Genomic DNA, 18,536 nt, shown 5'->3' with positions numbered 1-18,536 from the left:
CTCAACAACGGCGCCATGTACGATCTCCTGCTTGATAGCCTCCGGAAGCTCAGCAAGGTGGAGTCGATTGGGATCTACTCGCCCTTGGCCAACCGCGATGACACCAACTTCAAGCAAGATCCGCACCCCATTTGGCCTGGAATCGCGGCACAGAAGGTCCTAGACGAAGCGCAGAGCAAGATCCCCGACCTGTACGAGTACTACGCCCACAAGAGTCTGCTGAATATGGTCCTTGCCGCCGTCGCCGAATCGGGCATCCACCTCAAAGAACTCAAGACAACGGCCGGCGCTCTGGGCATCGATGCACTCAAGGTCCGCAGCGAGTACCTCACACCATCCCTCCGCCGCCTCGATACCCTCAGCTTGTCCTTCGAGCTGCATAAGTTCCTCTATTCAAGCACGAAGCCGCCCACAAACCACCTCCCAACGTTCCTCTCTTTCGTCCCAAACCTCACGACTCTTGACCTCACCTTCCCCTCCGAGCACGGCACCTGGGGCCGCCCCCTCACCACCAACCGCGTCTTCGACCGCTGGCTCTCCTCTTTCCAGATCATCCACTTCCAGCACCTAGAGACCCTCAAGCTGGCACGCTTCTGCACACTAGACGACAATTTTAAGGCCTTCACGGCCCTCCACGCCGCCACGCTGCGTGCCGTGCGACTCGAGCAGTGCACCGTGCAAGATTTGGGCAATGTTATGGACAACATGGCCAACGAGCTGCAGCTGGAGGAGCTGGTGGTGCTGGAACCGTCGGAGTATCGCGCGGTAATTGGCATCATTATTCACGATTTCGTGAACCGGAGCGAGGCGGCGGCGACACGAGTCCTAGTGACAAATATGGTCGGAAAGGCCGTCGTGGCGAAGCCGGACGGCATGAGGGGGGGCCGGGAGTGGGCGCTGCGTAGGGACAGGTTGACGACGTTGGGGGGATGAATGGTGGTTGGATGGGGATTTGGGGGTGTTTGGGGCGAGAGAGGGGGGTTTAGGCCCCTTTATGGGTGCCGTTTTGTACGATATAGATACCAAGCGTGGCCGCAACGGGCCCATTCTTTGCCGTAAAGCGTAGTGACTTGTTATGCAAGTTGAGACTTATGGTGGTTGTTATAGCTAATGGTGATCGTTATAACTAGTGAAGATTGTTGTGTTTATAGTAATTGTTGCACTGATATTAGCCATCATAACTAATACTTAGGGCATAACTTGTAATTATAGATGTGGTTCCGGGAGGCGGGATATTGAGTTGAGGGACCAAACACGTGATATGAAGCGTTGGATCAGGTGCGCTGCTATATCCGGAATACTTGTGAGACCCTCCCGAACGTATCAATAAGCTGGAGGACGGGATGTAAAGGACAGGGCGCTGTGAAATGAAGCATCGCTTGGAGAGTTGTGTTAGGATCAAATTTTGATAGAGGCCGTGAGTTGAGGCGTTGGATTGAGTGCGCTGCTACATCGGGAATACTCGTGAGACCTCCCTAGACGTACTGGCAAGCTAAAGAACAAGATATCAAGAGCAGTATGCTGTGAATTAAAGCATTGCTGGGAGAGTAGGGTTGGATTGAGATTTTGATAAAGGCTGTGAATTGAGGTGTTAGACTGAGTGCGCTGCTGCATTAGGAATATCCTTCATACCCCCCACCTGAATGTACTGGCAAGCTTAAGAATGAGATGTTAAGAACGGGATACTAGAGATTAGAGCATCGCTCGGAGACTAGTGGCGGATCGAGGTTTTTGAATGAGGCCGTGAAATGAAACTTTAGTGTGAGTGCGCTGCTACATGACGAATACTTGTGAAGGCCCCCAGCACTAACTGAGAATCGAGAAGCCAGCGATTTGCATAGAACCGTTTGATATAAAGTAGAGACCTACGGATACTACCGCCTAAATGCCATTTTGAAAGCTACACACCGCTGTCAGGAGCAGCCCTATTGTCAGGTAGCTGATTAGTCAAAAGGTAGTCTGATAATCGTTGTATGGACCCTAATATCATGTCTAGGGGCTACAAAGCCACTAAGTTCAATATTACGCTGGTAGGATTTCTCTCTTGCTCATTCGACAACACTGCAAGGAGGATCCTGGCTAGCAGATAGATAGTTAGTCAAAGGGCAGTCTTATTCCCGCTATGTTGACATTGACATCGTGTCCAGAGTCTCAGAAACTGGGTAGTAATAAATAGACGTGCTCAGGGTTCTCTCTTGCTCGCCCAACACCACTTCAAGGAGTGGCTCAGCAAGCAGGTAGCCGCCAGTCGAAGAGTGGTCCAATTCTAATGCGGGAGCCTCGAAATAGCGTTGGAGCAGCTACAAGCTTAGCCATACGGATACGAGCACTGCTCGAATGCTACTTTAGAAGCTGAATACCACTGTCAGGAGCAGCCCCGTTGTCAGATACCCGGCTATCAAAAGCTAGTCTGATCTCTACTACGTTCGCCTTTACATAGTGAGCACTAGCCGATTTAGAGGTATGCGAAGATCCTACTGCTCGGGCTTTACTCCTGCCCGCTTGGCATCACTGTCAGGAGCACCCCCATTAACAGGTAGCTAGTTCGTCAAAACGTAGGCTGATTCTACAGCACGAAGAAAAGGATGAAATTACGGACTTCGGATTCATTTTTGGTCGCTTGATGCCGCTGTCAGGAGTTGCCCCGTTGGCAGGTAGGTAGTTCGTCAAAACGTAGGCCGATTTCAACAGAACGAAGATACGAATGTCTCCCTGCATCGGCTTCATTTTTGGCCGCTCACTGTCAGGGTGGCCCAGCTAGAGGTCGCCGTTCAGTCAAAACGTAATAACTGGCATGGAAGGATGAAGCCCCAGTCCTACGGAATGCCAGGATGCCTACTTCGTACTTAGTACGCGCTAGTGACCTCGCTGCGTAGTCTTCAGAATGGTGCTATCTCCGACCACCCTTATAAATCGACCTCACCCTCAACACCTTGAGCTCTTTCACACAGCATTGTAAACATCTTCTCCGATGAGCCAATCCAAATTCCTCCGATATCCCCGTAATCTCCATTCTGCCCTCAACATCCAGAGGGGTATAAATCGCGCGTCCTGCCTTCGCCCCGACGCTTTGAAACCTCAACCTCTTCAAACCACTCGACGATTCCAAAGTCAAGCTACCGCAAACATGACCCTGAATATCAACTCTAGCTACAAGCTGAACTCAGGCTACGAGATACCGATTCTAGGATATGGTGTAAGTTGAATATACTAGCAGCAACCACCTGGACCTTTCTACAGCTCTGGACCTGGTCTCCCTTGCATCGGTATCAATTTTATCACTCCGTCATTATTCCCATCTGCATTTCATCGTCTCCTTACTCAAACTAAAAATCTCGAATCACTGGCGATACATGTCATTCCTGAGTCTCCCCATCACGTGACCCTTACCATCCTCTAAACTCTAGCTAACCCCCCTCCAGGTCTACCAAACGTAAACTCCCCATCCTCCCCTCTCCCCACCTCCCCAACTCACACCCCCCAGTCCGGCCGACATAACCGAATCCGTCGTCACCCACGCCCTGAAAACCGGCTACCGCCACATCGACTCGGCCGTCGCCTACCGCAACGAAGCGCCCTCGGCCGCCGCGCTGCTGAAATCCGGCCTGCCCCGCAGCTCCGTCTTCTTCACGACCAAGATCCCGCCGAAGGCCCTCGGCTACGACTCCGCCAAGGCCTACATCGCCGAGAGCCTGTCCGTCACGGGACTCGATTACATCGATCTGTACCTCATCCACGCGCCGTACGGCGGCAAGGAGGCGCGGATCGGCGCGTGGAGGGCGCTAGTGGAGGGCGTGAAGGCGGGGAAGATTCGGAGCATTGGGGTGAGTAATTATGGGGTGCACCATCTGGAGGAGTTGGAGGGGTGGATTAAGGAGACGGATGGGAAGGAGGGGCAGGGGGCGGGGGGCGTGTTGAGCGTGAATCAGGTGGAGTTGCATCCGTGGTTGCCGCGGGATGATATTGCGAAGTGGTGTAAGGAGAGGGGGGTGGTTGTCGAGGTAAGTTAGTGTGAAGAGATTGTGAGGAGGCGGATGCTAACGAAAGTAGGCGTACTGCCCCATCATCCGTGCCACGAAGGCTGAAGACCCTCTCCTGCTTCCCCTGGCGAAGAAGTATAACAAATCTACTTCTCAGATCCTGCTGAGGTGGTCGCTGCAAAAGGTACGCTTATTCCTGTTTTTCCATCCACTCCCGGACGGAACACGCACTAATCTCGCCCTCTACCACATCAGGGCTTCGTTCCCCTCCCCAAATCCGTAACCCCCTCGCGGATCGAAGAAAACGCGGCCCTCTACGACTTCGAGCTCTCGGATGCCGACTTGAAGTCGCTGCACATAGACGGGGTATATGAACCCTGTGCGTGGGACCCGACTGTTAGCACTGATTAAATCGTATGTAGGAAGTAGTGGCGTTGTTCCCCAAACACTACTATAACCATAAATTGAATTGATGAAAAGTCGTCTGTGGGAAGTGATTTGTGAAAAGTTCGACGTCACGTGACTGTCTCAATTGAGTGATGGAAATGGGTTGGCATCCGATCCTGCTCAGATATACACTCAGACAGCGAGTGGGGATCGTAGCCTGGGAGCATGTTCCTTTTACAGTTGCCCTTGGTACTACATATTTCCTTTAAGGCCAGGCGCTGTTCTATTGTCCTGCCCATGTCACGTTCCGTGCTCCATGGTCGGTTGACCTATCGCCAGTAGCACCATAATTTTAGCAGCATATAGCATCTGTGATATATACCTACAGACCCGAACGACAACAACTCCAGGGCGATGCCCATGCTACCCGCAACCAAGAGTGGATTTAACATCATCCCCGCCATTGCACGACAACCCGCCTCCACCTCTTACAGGAAAATAGTACAACCACCGCTCTCATCTTTTCTTCGTTCTCTCTCGGTTTCTCGATAACCCCCAAAGACGTGCTTGACTCAGACACCCTGCCTACTCCTTCTTCCCCCCAAACCATCCCGTCATGCCACTCTTCATACTCTTAATCTGCTCCTCCTGCATCTTCTTCTCCTCCTCAGCCATCTCCTTCAACCATGCCTCTCCATTCTCCCGAATCTGCTTCTCCATCGCCTCGTACGCCTTGATCCCCTGCTCGCGGATCTGGTCACTCAGCATCTTGCCCTCGGCCAGTCCCTCCGAAACCGTCTTCTCGCCAACCACCATGCCGCCTTGTGGATGGCCCTTCATGCCCAACGCGCCCATAAGCCAGCCCGCAGCGCTGTGCTTCGGTCGCTTGGCCCGCTCAGCATCGAGCTCAGCCTTGAACTTTTCGCGGGCGCGTGTCTCGCGGATCGCGAACTCGGTCGGGATATCGGCGCCTTTGAAGGACTCGATGGCTTTGCGGACGTCTTGGACGCCCATGGTGGCGATGTGCTCGAGGAAGGGGATGAGGGAGACGAGTTTTCGGTCGCCGGGGGTGCCGTCCCATGGGGGAAGGATGATGGCGTTAGAGGGTTGGTATTTGGTGTGGGAGGCTTTGGTGTCGATGATCAAGGTTTTGGAGAGGTCACGGTTGAGGTAAGAAAGGTCCTAGAATAGATTAGCTAGGCTGGAATATGAGGTTTTAAGAGGAGAGGAGCGTACCTTGATGTACTCGCCCTTTTCATAGCGAGTGGCTTCCCGGAACAAGGGCCACATCACAATGTGGAAGGGGTCGAGTTTCTTGATGACAGGCTCCGCGACTTGCATTGGGAGGCTGGTGAAGATGACCAGTTCGTAGTATTGGCTCAAGTACCGGATGAAGTAGTCCACGCCAGGTCGCTTGGCTGTCCGCCACCCATTTTTGCTGGTCCATTCGCTGTGGACAAGCATGTCTTCCAAGCTCAGGACGAGAGTATAGGGAGGTCGCGGGTCCATTTCTGGTAGCAATTTGGGAAAGGTTGGCTCGGTATAGTAGCTCATCTGGCCTGACATACGCGCCTTCGCGCGGTCGTACATAGTCGTGATGTTCCAGCTTGAAGAGATATCAGGGTGTTGCGCTGCCTCTTCTTCGCTCTCCCACGGTCGCCCTAAGTAGACAGCTCCAGTGAGGCCAAATACCAGAGCCATCAGGTAGGAGTAGTTCGCGACCTTGTTTCTCCTCCGGTCGACGGATGTCTCGAATGCGGACTTAGGCAGATCACCACTTCCACGGCCACCACCAGCACCTCCAGCCACCGGTTCTGGCTCCTCTATTGACTCACTGACTGTGCTTTCCTGTTCGCTGGCTTTTTGTGATGGCTTTGGTTCCGTTGCACCGAATTCGGCGGCAAAAGTCGAGGGAATGCCTTGGCGGAGATCTGGCAATGGTCCGCTCGGTGCTGCAGTCCCGTCTGCGCCCTCTGCTGTGGGTGCGGTGCTCGCTTTCGATGACTTGGGGCCACTGAACTCATCTTGCGCTGTACTGAATTCTTCTTGTGTGCTCCCCGCGCGCTCCGTCGCTTTGGCTCGGCCATATTGCACCGTATTCCTCTCTGGAATCGCACTCGCATCGTCCTCCGGCTGTCGACTCGAGAATTCGGCATCTTGTGATGTGTTCTGGCTTTGTAGAGGCGATTGTGCTCGTTCTGCAGCCGCTTTCTCTGCAGCGGTCTTGGCAGTCGCGAAGTCTATGGGCTGAGATGGCTTCCAAGTATAGTCGCTGCCAACATTCCTCCGCCCGGAGTCGCTTTGTGAAGGTTGCCTAGGGGGTGGGCGAGGTTTGTCATTTTTTCCGTAGCGTCGTATCCATTGCGTCGATGCAGCTCCAGCAGGAAAGGGAGATGGCGGTGCTGGCCGGGCCTTGAGGGCGCGAGCAGCAGCCCTAGGAAGCATTGCGAGTCAGGGTAGGGTTAAGGAGTGTGCGATTAAAGAACTATTGCGTAGTAGACTGCATTGGGGAAAACGAAGAGGGGTCCCTCGTAGCAAAAGTTTTGCTGATGTTCACTGCGCCAGTCTTCGATCTTTCGATGGCGGGAAAGCACGTCCAAGCGCATCGCTGACGTTTTTCCGCCCCGGCGCGGACTGTGAAAGACAGACTGACCTCAACTGTACTATACGCCCTCAAACGATGACTTCTGCGTGCTGTTCTGCTATGTCTTCCCTATAGAGGCTGCACTGTTGTTTTCCTCTGCTCAGAAACTCCCATGCCTCCTGCACGCTTCAACCGCCGGTTATGCCATCGACTGGGAGGCTGGGCACGCTCAAGAGCACTTGCGGACACCCGGCCGGAGGAATGATATGGCTCTGTCTGCTACTTCTAGCAGTATGGACGACGGTCGCATCTGGCATGACAGATGAGGCCATCGGTAATCTCAGGTAGACGCTGTAGCAATACTTCAAAGCGCGCAAGTGCTGATAAATACAGACAAGAGACCCGCGACATCTTCTACCATGGTTACGACAATTACATGCGCCATGCCTTTCCCGAAGACGAGCTGCGACCTCTGTCGTGTGCTCCTCTCACCCGAGATCGTGAAAACCCCGCCCATATCGAAGTGAACGACGTGCTAGGGAACTACTCGTTGACCCTCATAGACAGCCTGTCCACTCTTGCAATTCTGGCATCGTCGCCCCCAACGAAGCGAGGCTATAATAAAGCGTTGGAAGAGTTTCAGCAAGGCATTTCGTTGTTGGTGGACAACTACGGAGATGGGACTGAAGGTCCGGCTGGTCACGGCAGCAGGGCGCGAGGATTTGATTTGGATAGCAAGGTGCAGGTGTTTGAAACAGTCATCAGAGGGGTCGGCGGCCTTTTGAGTGCACATCTGTTTGCTGTTGGGGATTTGCCAATCAGGGGATATGAGCCAAGGGAGGTGACAAAACGTGGGAAAACGGGCATTCTATGGCGCAACGGGTTCCTTTATAATGGACAACTGCTGCGGCTTGCGGCAGACCTCGGAGAGCGTCTGCTTCCAGCTTTCTATACGCCTACGGGTTTGCCGTATCCACGGGTAAATCTACGCCATGGCATACCCTTCTACGCCAACTCTCCTTACAACACTGACGCGGAGCACGGTCAGTGCAAAAAGAGTCCTAATGGCAATGTCGAGGTCACAGAGACATGCAGTGCGGGCGCTGGTAGTCTCGTTTTGGAGTTCACTACGCTGAGTCGGCTGACTGGCGATGGTCGCTTCGAAAAGGCAGCTAAAGAAGCGTTCTGGGCAGTTTGGGATAGGCGGAGCAGTTCTGGCCTGATTGGTGCTGGAATTGACGCTGAGACTGGGAATTGGGTCTCACCGTACACAGGTGTAGGTTCCATTCTTTCAATCATTTCTTCGGCATTTATATTGATCATATTTAGATTGGAGCTGGCATTGATAGCTTCTTCGAGTATGCCGTCAAATCTTATATTCTCCTCTCCGGTCTTCCATTCGATGCCGACCAATCCAACGTTCATTCTCCCGAGGCTTTTCTCGACGCTTGGAATGAAGCGCACGCGGGAATCAAGCGTCACATCTACCGCGGATCTATGTACCAGCATCCGCACTATGTCCAAGTCGACCTGTACACAGGTGCTATGCGAGCATTCTGGATTGATAGCTTGAGTGCCTACTACCAAGGCCTTCTCACGCTTGTTGGAGAACTTGACGAGGCTATTGAAACACACCTGCTGTATACTGCATTATGGACGAGATACTCAGCAATGCCCGAAAGATGGTCGACTGCCTCTGGAAATATTGAGAACGGTCTCCGTTGGTGGGGCGGCCGACCTGAGTTCATCGAATCAACGTGGTATCTTTATCGTGCTACTCAAGATCCATGGTATCTTCATGTCGGAGAGATGACGCTTCGAGATATCAAACGGAGATGTTGGACTCGATGCGGATGGTCCGGATTGCAGGATGTCCGCACCGGCGAACAGAGCGATCGCATGGAGAGCTTCTTCCTTGGAGAAACTGCCAAGTACCTCTTCCTGCTCTTCGATCCCACGCATCCGCTCAATACCTTGGATGCGCCATTTGTTTTTACAACCGAGGGACATCCTCTCATCATACCAAATCGTTTACGGCCTTCACAATCTGTCAGAAGAAAGTCAGCCTCATTCACGAACCAAGAGTCTCGCGTACAGCCTGTTTGTCCTCTTCCTCCACCAACAGTGCCTTTTAGTATTTCTGCGACTGCGGCTAGGAATGATGTTTTCCATGCCGCTAGCCTTGCTAGACTGCATCTTATGCCTAGTGTCGAGACCCTCGAATCACCGCTTGTCGAGTTCAATCATGATCACCCCAGCATCTCAATATCCGATATCCAATCCCCGTCAAATTACACATACTACCCTTGGACGCTGCCTCCAGAATTAGTACCGTTCAATGGCACAAGCTCGAAGATGGCTGTGCGAACAACCTTTGATTTGTCCTTTCCGAATCTCCCAAACAGCGTTCTCAATATGGGTGCTCTACAACGAGTCAACGACGGCGTCCTAGTCCAATCCATGAGCGGCTTGCGTCTTGGCATGATTCGCGAGCCAGAGACCTACATCAGCGATAATGGCATGTCATTCGAAGACAAGTTCCGTGTTTACGCTATCTCCAATGTAGCCCTAGGTCGCGACGAGAAAGTCTTCATGACCCGCGACATCATCGAGTCCTTCAATCCCGTCGACCCCTTCTTCACGCGCACACGGGACGCGGCAACCCTCGACCTCGTCATTGACGCCCCTCTCTCCCCAACTCCCTCGTCTTCATTCGAGTTTGACTCCGAAGGCTTGGACGAGTACGACTCCGATTCCCTCCAAGAGAGCATCACCTCCACCCTCTCCAACACCTCCCTCAATACCGCCAACCTTCTCTCGGACTTCGACCTCGAGCTTGACCTCCCCGCCTCCGCCGCGGACGATCCTTCCTACGTCCGCTCTCTCCTCCAGAGCATCCAATCCATCCTTTCCTCCCCAACTGCCCCTCTCACGCCTCCCTCCCCTCCCCCTGTGAAACGCCAGCATATCTCCGGCACCATCCCCTCCGGCCCCGGCGCTGCTCCCTTGCCAGACAAACCCGACGCCGAACTCTCCTTCTCCGACGATGCACCACTCGCTTGGCATAATATCCACGTCCATACCACTCCATTGTGTACAGACCGCTTGCCCTTCGACGTCGCCCGCAGCACACAGATCCTCGTCGTACCGCGCGGTGGCTGCTCTTTCTCCGCAAAACTACGGAACATCCCCGCATTCCCGCCTGACACTAATGCGCTTCAGCTCGTGATTGTGGTATCGTACCCCGAGCACGACGAGCCTCCGAACGACAACGAGCCCGAGCCCACCATGCGCCAACAAAGACGGAATATCGTCAAAGAGCAGCAACGCATAAACCCACTCGTCCAGCCTCTGCTTGAAGAACCGCAGTACACACCCTCTGGCCTCCTCCGCCCGAATCCCATCCCGATGATCATGGTTGGAGGTGGAGAGAGAACGCTGGCGCTGCTGAGACGTGCAAAGGGGGTTGGCGTGCGGAGACGGTATTACTTTCTAAGTCAAGGGGTTCGGATTGGGAATTTGATTGTGCTGTAGATTAGTAGGTGCTGGGGTATATTACAGGTATTTTAGGGTTGTCAATCTACGGCTTTAGTACGCATGATCTCAGGGCGGTGAGTCGAACAGGGTCTGTTATACAGTGTGTAGGTAGATAACATTCAGTTTCCGTCTCATATCAACATTCCTTTCCTATTCGCCTGGTTTATAACGTGGTGTCTATGACATCGGCAAGTGCACTGCTGTAGTTACGCTGGGGGTGGCTTGAAGGTATACCTGCACCCGCAGCCTTTCTTTTAGCCTCGTTCAATTCACGATGCCATGACGCCGTCCCAGTTTGTCGGAACTTCTTTTCTATTCTTCTCATCCACGACTCGATGTTTATGACATCCTCGAACCCCATAGTCTTATTATGCCAGGGGTGTCTCAATATGACATCCTTCTCCGCAGTCAGTCTCGTAGGTACGCTCAAATCACGATGTCGTCACAACTGCTTACATTTTTGGATTTCCTTTGCAACTCTCTTGGTTCGCGACACCGTGTCTATGACATCGTGGTGTACATTGCTGTGAAAGGCCCTGGGGCGACCGAAGAGTATATTCTCACGCGCAGCGGTCTTCTTACGTCTCCTCGATTCAGACAATATCAATCTCATCATCGTGATTCAGCTTTCTTTTTCCAGCCTCCTAATTCACGAAGTCTTGTCTTTAACATCCATTAACAAGGTCTAGTTAGCCCGGGAGTATCTGAAGATGATAGTACCAGGCGCAACACTCGTCCGAGTTGTTCTCCATTCTAGACATCATTACACGCGCTCAGAATTTCGTGTTCCTCTTTCGACGGCCTTGATATACAATGTGCAGCTTTTGACGTTGTCTTTTCCAAGCTACTCGAAAAGCCTACGGCATCTAAAATGGATAGCTTTACGCGCAACGACCTTCGTCCTTCCTCTGAAGTCACGATATTATGGCGTTCTCTCTAGTGTTCAGATTCTTTCATCGCTAGCCTTGATTTACCGTGTGCTGCCTTTGACATCGTCGTCTGCACCGCTCTAATAGGGCCGTGGGTGTCTTAAGAGTGTAGCTTTACCAGCAACCGTCTTCCTATATTTTCTTAATTCGCCATAGGCGGTCGTTTCCCATCGTTTCTTTTTGCCCTATTCTTTCCTCCCAATTCGCGATCACGCGTTTATGACATCGTAGAGCGAGCTATTCTCATAGGCCCGGGAGTGTCTTGAGAGTGTAGCTACTCCCGCAACCATTTTCACATTTGCCCTTAATTTACCGTGGATGGTCAATTCTTATCGTTCACTTTTGTCCTCTTCTCCTTCCCTGAATCGCGAGCGCGCATTCATGACATCGTAGAGCGGGCTCCTCTCATAGGTCAGGGGTGTCTCAAGCGTATAGCTTCGCCCGCCGCCATTTCCTCAGTCACGTTCAATTCACCATGTGCGGTCTTTTCATACCACAGCGTATCCTCGTTCTCCATTTGCTTGGTCTATAAGCTCGCACTCTTTACATCGTTGAATAAGATCCTCTCGTATGGTCGGAGGTGTCTTGAGACGATATCTTCATGCGCAACTGTGTTCTTATACACTTTCAATTCACTACGCTTGTCCAATTTCTATGGGATGTTGGTGTGCTATGCTATAGGTCAAGTTTGCATCGTTCTACTCTTTACATCCTCACATTCAATACTCTCATAGCGCCAGGGGTGTCTCAGACAGGTAGCTTTATGCGCAGCCATCTCGACATATCCTCTCAATTTACAACACTTCCTCACATCGTACAGGTTTCTCCTGTCGTTCTTTCCATGGCTAGTTCTCGGCCTCGCGCGCGTTACATCTCGCTGTTTTATGCACAATACGTTGAGGCGTGTCTCGAGGACGTAGCCACATCGGTAAGTGCCCTTCTACGTACGCTCGATTCGAAACGTGCACTCATTTCGTACTAGGATCGCGTATTTATCTCCGCACGTCTAAACTGCAAGCTAGCGCCCTCTATATCTCGATTTTTCGTTCACGATACCATCGGAGGTGTCCCGAAAGTATGTCTACGCCCGCAAATGCTTACGTCCTTACCGCTCAATTCAGGAGCCATGTCTAGCTCACACTCATTTCCATCAACCTTGTCCACACGTCCAAATCACGACCTCTCGACCTTTACATGTTGGTTTCTCGTTCATGATACCGCCGGAGGTGTCTCTAAGGTGCGTCTATACCACCAACTCTCCGCATCTTTCGCGCGATTCACAACCTGTGCTAAATATATACTAGTTTATATCGCCTTGTGTCTCTTGCCTGGTCTAGGGTGTTGTATCCATGGCATCGTTGATTTCAATTCTTCGTAGGTCCGGGGGTGTCTTCGAGAGGTAGCTTCATTTTCTAGAGTCCGCAATTCCTCGATCAGTTCACCCTTCACATTCTAAACACTCCAAATTCTAGGAACCTCTTCCACCCCTCTACTTCGCAATGTCGCGTCCACGACATCGTCAACTCTGATTCCTCGTAGACCCAGGGGTGTCTTCATGTTACATCTGTGTCCACAAAGAAATACCTCCTTTCGCTCAATTCACGACATATGCTAAAATCACCCAAGACTCACTCGTTCTTTTCCAAAGCCTGTTCTGCGACGTAGAGTTCATGACATCGTCGATTTTCAATTCCTCGTACGCCCAGGGGGGTCTTCCGAGGGTAGCTTCGATGTCAGAACTCCGCGATTTCACGATCAATTCATGATACACGCTCCAACTGCAACATTTATCGGGAGCGTTCTCTGCCCCTCCAATTCACGATGTTGTGTCTATGACATCGTCGATTTCAGTTCATCGTAGGCCAAGGGGTGTCTTTGTGTCGCAGCTGTATTATCAAGACAGTATCTCTCCGCTCCATTCACGACCTCCGCTAAAATCTGCTCAGACTCGGCCGTCCTTCTCCGCAGGCACGATCTACAGTGTAGGGTTCATGACATCCTGGATTTCCGTTCTTCATAGGCCCAGGAGCGTCTTTAAGGAGCAGCATCATTGTCAAGACTGTGCGTTCGACATGGCAATACATGATGAACGCCATTATCTGCTAATACTTGCTCGCTCTTTTCCACAGACATAATCTACCACATAGAGCTTATAACATCGGCGTGTGCAGATTCTAGTAGGCTCAGGAGCGCCATCAGAGGTAGCTACGCTGTCAAACCGATACGTCCTCACGCTCATTTCACGACATATACTAGTATGTTACGCCTCCGGTTGGTCCTTGTCCGCCGGTCTAATATGCGACACGGAATTCATGACATCGTCGTGTGTGGATTATAGTAGGCCCAGGGGCATCCAAGTTGTAGCTGTGTTGTCAAAATTGTAAGTGTAATAGCTCAATTTATAATATATATTGAAATTTTACAGGTCTCAACTATTCTCGTCCGCAGACTCAATCCGCAAAGTAGAGCTTATGACATCGCTAATTTCAACTACTAATAGGCCTAGGGGTGTCTTCCAATGGTAGGATGAGTATCAACACTGTACGTCTAATGGTTCAATTCACAATGTACGCTCAAATTTCAACAAATCTTGACTATCCTTGTCCGCAGGCACAATCTACGAGGCAGAGTTCATGATGTTGTCGTGCGTAAATTCTAGTACGTCTAGGAGTGTCTTCCAATGGTAGTATAGTTGTCAAAACTGTAAGTGCGGTGGTTCAATTCACAAAGTATGCTAAAATCTCAGAATCGGTTGTTCTTCTCCGCAGGCACGATCTACAATGTACGTTGTGTGTAAAATCTAGTAAGTTCAGGGGTGTCTTCAGATGGTAGCATGGTGGGCAAAGCTGTACGATGAGAATTCAAAAACACAACACCATAAAAAATATCACAATTTCATCATGTCTCATCCCACACATCACAAATCTCGCAGATTTTCACATCATTTTTCCAGTACGATCGAGGAATCATAATCGATTCAGTATGGCCTCGTGATGGGCAGAATTGTAGACAAAAGAAACTAATTTACAATCAACAGTTAAGGAAATCCACAACCAGCCCGAATTCTCCACCGTTTTCCAAGCCCACCACTCCGAACACCGCAAATCAGACCCACCACAGCACCATCTTGACGCGCCTAATAGCGCCTTGAAGCCACCTACATGCCGTCAGCGCCTTTCCAAAACACTAGGGGAGAGTCTACCATACAGGGCGCTTGACCTCCGCCTTCAGCCATCCGTTCCAGTCGTGGTTATGCGGGCAGTTCACTCTAGGGCATACGGTCTCCCCAACGACGGACGCCGCGCAGCGCCAGCGGCGGCACGGCACCCGGTTGTCGGCACAGCGCCGACATACGACCTTGTTGTCGCACTGCTCGTTGCGGGCCCAGCAATTGTAGCAGCATAGGACCTCCTCTGTCAGGATGGTGGAGGGGTCTGGGCGCCTCAGGAAGACCGCGCCCACGAGCTTCGAGCGCACAATGTTGCCTAGATTCCGCTCTGCGAGCGTGGCGCTCGCGCGGAGCTTCCCGATCTGGACCTGGGCGTCGGTGAGCTTCTTCATCGTCTCCGAATCTGGCGCGCGGTGCTTCAGGTCTTGCTCGAGCTTCGCGATGTACTGGCCGGCCTCCGACGCGGCCTGCTTGAGCTGCTCCTCCAACTGCTGGATCTTCTCGACGGCCTCGGCGTCCCTACGCTGCATCTCCTGCTGGTGCGCTTCGATGACCGCGGCCTGGTGGTTCATCTCCTGTTTCTGCTGCTCGATCTGCTCGGCGTGCGTCTTGATCGTCTGTTTGTCATGCGTCCGCTCGAACTTGAAGGCCTCCAGGTCGGCACAGACCTCCGTCAACTCCTCGTTCTTCTGCTCGAGCGCCACCTGCAGGGCCTCGACATCGCCAACGTTCTTCCACTTGTTCAAGTCTCGCTGCAGGACCTGGATGTGTTCGCGTTGCAGCCGGGCCGTCCGGTCCGTGCTCTCGTTCTTCTGGTTCGCTCTCCAGAGCTCTTGGTGCAGGGCCGCGATGTCGGCATCCTTGCTGGCGATGATTTCTGCCTCCGAAGCACGTTCGGGGTCCGAGAGACGCGCGACGTTCTCGCGTAGCAACCTGACTTCCTCCTCCTTCAGGTAGAGGTCCATAGCAAGGCCGCGCATGCGGTTGTTGAGCGTGGAGAGCTGAGCACCGGTATCGGCGCGCTTCGGCATGAAAGGGTTGAGGTGACGAGCGAACGGATCGTCCTTCGAAGCACCGGCGGCAGCTTGAGGGTCTAGGCAATAGGTTAGCAAGACAGCTCTGGTGTGGAGGCGGGCGGCCGAAGATGGCGGAGTGAGGCCGATTGAGAGGTCCTTACTGTTGTTGAACGACATTGCGACGGAGTTGAAGTGCTCGACGATGGGCAGTGAGTGAGTGATTACGAGGCTGGACGATCTCACGACGCGGTGCAGATGAGGTAGAGACGCTGGCTGCTGGGGGTGGAGTGGAGGAGGAAAGGTTGTGTTGACGACGGCGACCGGAATAAATAGGCAGGCGCGCGTCACGCGAAACCTGCTTACTCATCCTCACCACTTCACTTCATGCCTAGGAGACCCCTCAAGTGCAGTATGGGGTCCCCAGGCAAGTGCGGCAGGATGCCATGGTGGATATCATGTTCCTAGCCTCGAAACTCGGCCGGGACGGGCTCTTCACCTAGTTAACAACGGCGGGCAACGAAGAACAGCGAGGGAATGAGGATGGGAACCAGCTCTCATACCCTTTCTCAAGTCCACCTGGCACCATAGGTGTCTTGCAGGTTCCTCCGTGGAGAGGAAATGGGGTGTGGGAGTGATGAAAGAAGGTTGAGGTCGAGCCTCTTTTATAGGCCACAATTCCTGTCTATTATTCGGAGCAGCAAGCTCCTCTGGAGCAATATCAGGCAGCGGATTGAAGCCTGCCTATGTGTTGGTAATTATTCCACGGAAAAAAAGTCGAGTGTAGGAGTGATGGAGCACCTTGGGGTTGGGCCTCTTTTATAGATCCCATTCCTACGAGTCCCTTTGGAGCATGATAACAGCCTGCGAGATTGAAAGCTCTATGTTGGTAGCCGCGTGGACTTTAGAAAGAAAGTGAAGTATAGGAGTAATGGAGGGAGCTCAAGGTTGAGCCTCTTATATAGGTCACAATTCCTTCCTGTTATTCGGAGAAGCAAGCTCCTTTGGAGCAATATCAGGGAGCGGGATCGAAGCCTGCCTATGTGTTGGTGATACTCCATAGAAAGAAAGTGGAGTGTAGAAGTGATGGAGAAACATTGGTGCTGAGCCTGTTTTATAAGGCCCAAACCTACGAGTTCCTTCGGAGCAATTATTAGGGAGCCAGATGGATGCATCATATGTAGTGGTAGAAGCGTGTCGGGCGTGCTCAACATCGCGCAGCTCGTCGCGGTGCTCGTGTGCTTCGTTGTCATCGATAAAGTCGGGCGGCGGCCCTTGGCGCTCTATGGTGCGATAGGGATGGCGGTGCCGTATGTCATCATGGCGGTCCTGGTCGAGCTGTTTGACAAGGACTGGCCGGCGCATGTGGCGGCCGGGTGGGCGACGACGGCCATGGCGTTTGTGTATATCCTGGTCTACGGCGTGAGCTACAGCCCGCTGGCGTGGGCGCTGCCGGCGGAGGTGTTTCCGAGCGCGGCGAGGGCGAAGGGGGTCGCGCTGAGCACGGCGACGGTGTGGTTGAGTAATTTTGTGGTGGGCGTCATGGTGCCGCCGATGATTCAGAATGCCGGGTTTGGGACGTATGTGTTTTTTGCGGTGTTTTGTGTGCTCGCGGCGGTTTGGGCGTATTTTTTGGTGCCCGAGACGATGGGGCGGACGTTGGAGCAGATGGATGAGGTGTTTGGGGATGGGGCGGCGGAAGAGGAGAAGGAGGTGCTTAAGGAGGCGGCGGCGAGGGTGAGGGTGACGAGGCCGGTTGTGGAGGTGTGATTTGGGTTGTAGATGGGGGGTTGTGGATGATCAATAGATGAGTTTGCTTCCTAAGATGTCGTTGTGATTGTGATTGTGGAGACGAGTTTGGTTTAGAGGTACGTTCGCATGTCACACTCAGGATGATCGGAAAATGGTTCTTGAAAGACGGATGCTACGACCATTTCGAAGCTCGCTAGCGCGTCCTGCGAATGCTCCTGATTGGCGGGCCAATATTTATGAAGAATGCAAGCACGTCCGACGACGATACCGACAAACCTCGACTGACGCAAGGCGTCTCACATCAAGTCATGTCTAGCGCGTTCATCGTCCATGAAAACCACGATCTGAATTCCATTCGGATCTTCATGGAATTCTGTACTTTTATATCTCCGAGAATGGCCCTGTTTCTCTCTTCCTGTCTCTCCTTCTCAAGCCTTCTTCCATTTCCCATCTCAACCGGTCGACCCTCATGCGAGCAGTCACCGCCCGCTCAACAAAATGGAAAAGCCAGCCACCATGTACATCGACAGTACAAACGATTACCTCGTCATCCGCAATTCCTGGAATCAAGACTCGTGCGAAGCATCTGCATAGCTAGCCTTTTACCATCCGCCGTTCTCATATACTATCCCCACGCCCACTCGTTGCGTCTGGAAATGCCAATTCATAAAGCATTCAACTCGTCGTCGAGCGTAACATTGGCTTTGCCGGAACTAGCACCCGGCTACATCCCTCCGCCGTTAGAAACATCCTCGACAATCATCTCCTCGGCACCAACACTAGTCCCTGCACCTTCATTCGGCATGGTCGGCATCGCGGCGGTGGAGGGGGAGGAGCTATGAGATATGGGTCGAGCCGGGAATTGGACTACCTTTTGACTACGCGGATGGGTGATAGCTAGGGCACTCCTTACGGTGGTGTCAAGAGACTAATAGGGAGGCTTGAGCAGCCGTATATTCATCTCACTAGGGTTATTTCCTAGTACTGTAGGGTGTTTAGCGCAGCCTGGTCAATGTAATGGGTAGTAAAGTACCTTATGACTGTCTAGCCACTTTCTATCTGAGCCACTCCTCACAGCGGCACCGAGTGCGCAATCGTGCAGCCTAAGCAGTGCATATCTGCGCACCTGGACATTTAGTCTGATACTGTAGGGTGTTTAGCGTGTAAAGATTGATGCAATGGAAA

General features: G+C 52.5%; 7 protein-coding genes across 7 annotated transcripts; 5 read left to right on the top strand and 2 right to left on the bottom strand.

Annotated features, from left to right (window-relative positions):
- Positions 1-15: 15 nt before the first annotated feature.
- BDZ99DRAFT_528137 (uncharacterized protein) lies at positions 16-933 on the top strand (the record flags this gene model as incomplete). The annotated part of the gene is made up of 1 exon (XM_033726346.1): positions 16-933. One exon carries the CDS (start codon positions 16-18, stop codon positions 931-933), a length of 918 nt encoding a protein of 305 aa, XP_033568628.1.
- Positions 934-3,127: 2,194 nt separating this feature from the next.
- BDZ99DRAFT_402964 (Aldo/keto reductase) lies at positions 3,128-4,391 on the top strand (the record flags this gene model as incomplete). Its single annotated transcript, XM_033716316.1, has 5 exons — positions 3,128-3,196; positions 3,423-3,433; positions 3,485-4,001; positions 4,051-4,164; positions 4,236-4,391. The coding sequence occupies 5 exons, from the start codon at positions 3,128-3,130 to the stop codon at positions 4,389-4,391; spliced, it is 867 nt and encodes a 288-aa protein (XP_033568627.1).
- Positions 4,392-4,575: 184 nt separating this feature from the next.
- BDZ99DRAFT_429489 (uncharacterized protein) lies at positions 4,576-6,919 on the bottom strand. Its single transcript, XM_033717224.1, has 2 exons — positions 5,604-6,919; positions 4,576-5,549 (listed from the first exon to the last, which is right to left on the bottom strand). Exons 1-2 carry the CDS (start codon positions 6,810-6,812, stop codon positions 4,953-4,955), a joined length of 1,806 nt encoding a protein of 601 aa, XP_033568626.1. The 5' UTR covers positions 6,813-6,919; the 3' UTR covers positions 4,576-4,952.
- Positions 6,920-7,212: 293 nt separating this feature from the next.
- Positions 7,213-10,485, top strand: BDZ99DRAFT_402891 (seven-hairpin glycosidase; the record flags this gene model as incomplete). The annotated part of the gene is made up of 3 exons (XM_033716314.1): positions 7,213-7,295; positions 7,345-8,227; positions 8,281-10,485. 3 exons carry the CDS (start codon positions 7,213-7,215, stop codon positions 10,483-10,485), a joined length of 3,171 nt encoding a protein of 1,056 aa, XP_033568625.1.
- Positions 10,486-14,522: 4,037 nt separating this feature from the next.
- Positions 14,523-15,779, bottom strand: BDZ99DRAFT_528133 (uncharacterized protein; the record flags this gene model as incomplete). Its single annotated transcript, XM_033726345.1, has 2 exons — positions 14,523-14,574; positions 14,620-15,779. The coding sequence occupies 2 exons, from the start codon at positions 15,777-15,779 to the stop codon at positions 14,523-14,525; spliced, it is 1,212 nt and encodes a 403-aa protein (XP_033568624.1).
- Positions 15,780-16,793: 1,014 nt separating this feature from the next.
- Positions 16,794-17,309, top strand: BDZ99DRAFT_352396 (general substrate transporter; the record flags this gene model as incomplete). Its single annotated transcript, XM_033714535.1, has 1 exon — positions 16,794-17,309. A coding segment is annotated over one exon (516 nt), but the record flags the coding sequence as incomplete, so codon positions are not given.
- A 461-nt stretch (positions 17,310-17,770) lies between these two features.
- On the top strand, positions 17,771-18,334 carry BDZ99DRAFT_469403 (uncharacterized protein). The gene has a single exon (XM_033721489.1). The coding sequence runs from the start codon at positions 18,008-18,010 to the stop codon at positions 18,191-18,193; it is 186 nt and encodes a 61-aa protein (XP_033568622.1). The 5' UTR covers positions 17,771-18,007; the 3' UTR covers positions 18,194-18,334.
- The last annotated feature ends 202 nt before the right edge of the window (positions 18,335-18,536 follow it).

The sequence above is a fragment of the Mytilinidion resinicola genome (assembly GCF_010093595.1).
Source record: "Mytilinidion resinicola strain CBS 304.34 unplaced genomic scaffold BDZ99scaffold_37, whole genome shotgun sequence".
In the NCBI taxonomy this organism is placed as follows: domain Eukaryota; kingdom Fungi; phylum Ascomycota; class Dothideomycetes; order Mytilinidiales; family Mytilinidiaceae; genus Mytilinidion; species Mytilinidion resinicola.
This window is presented reverse-complemented; position numbering and strand designations above follow the sequence as displayed.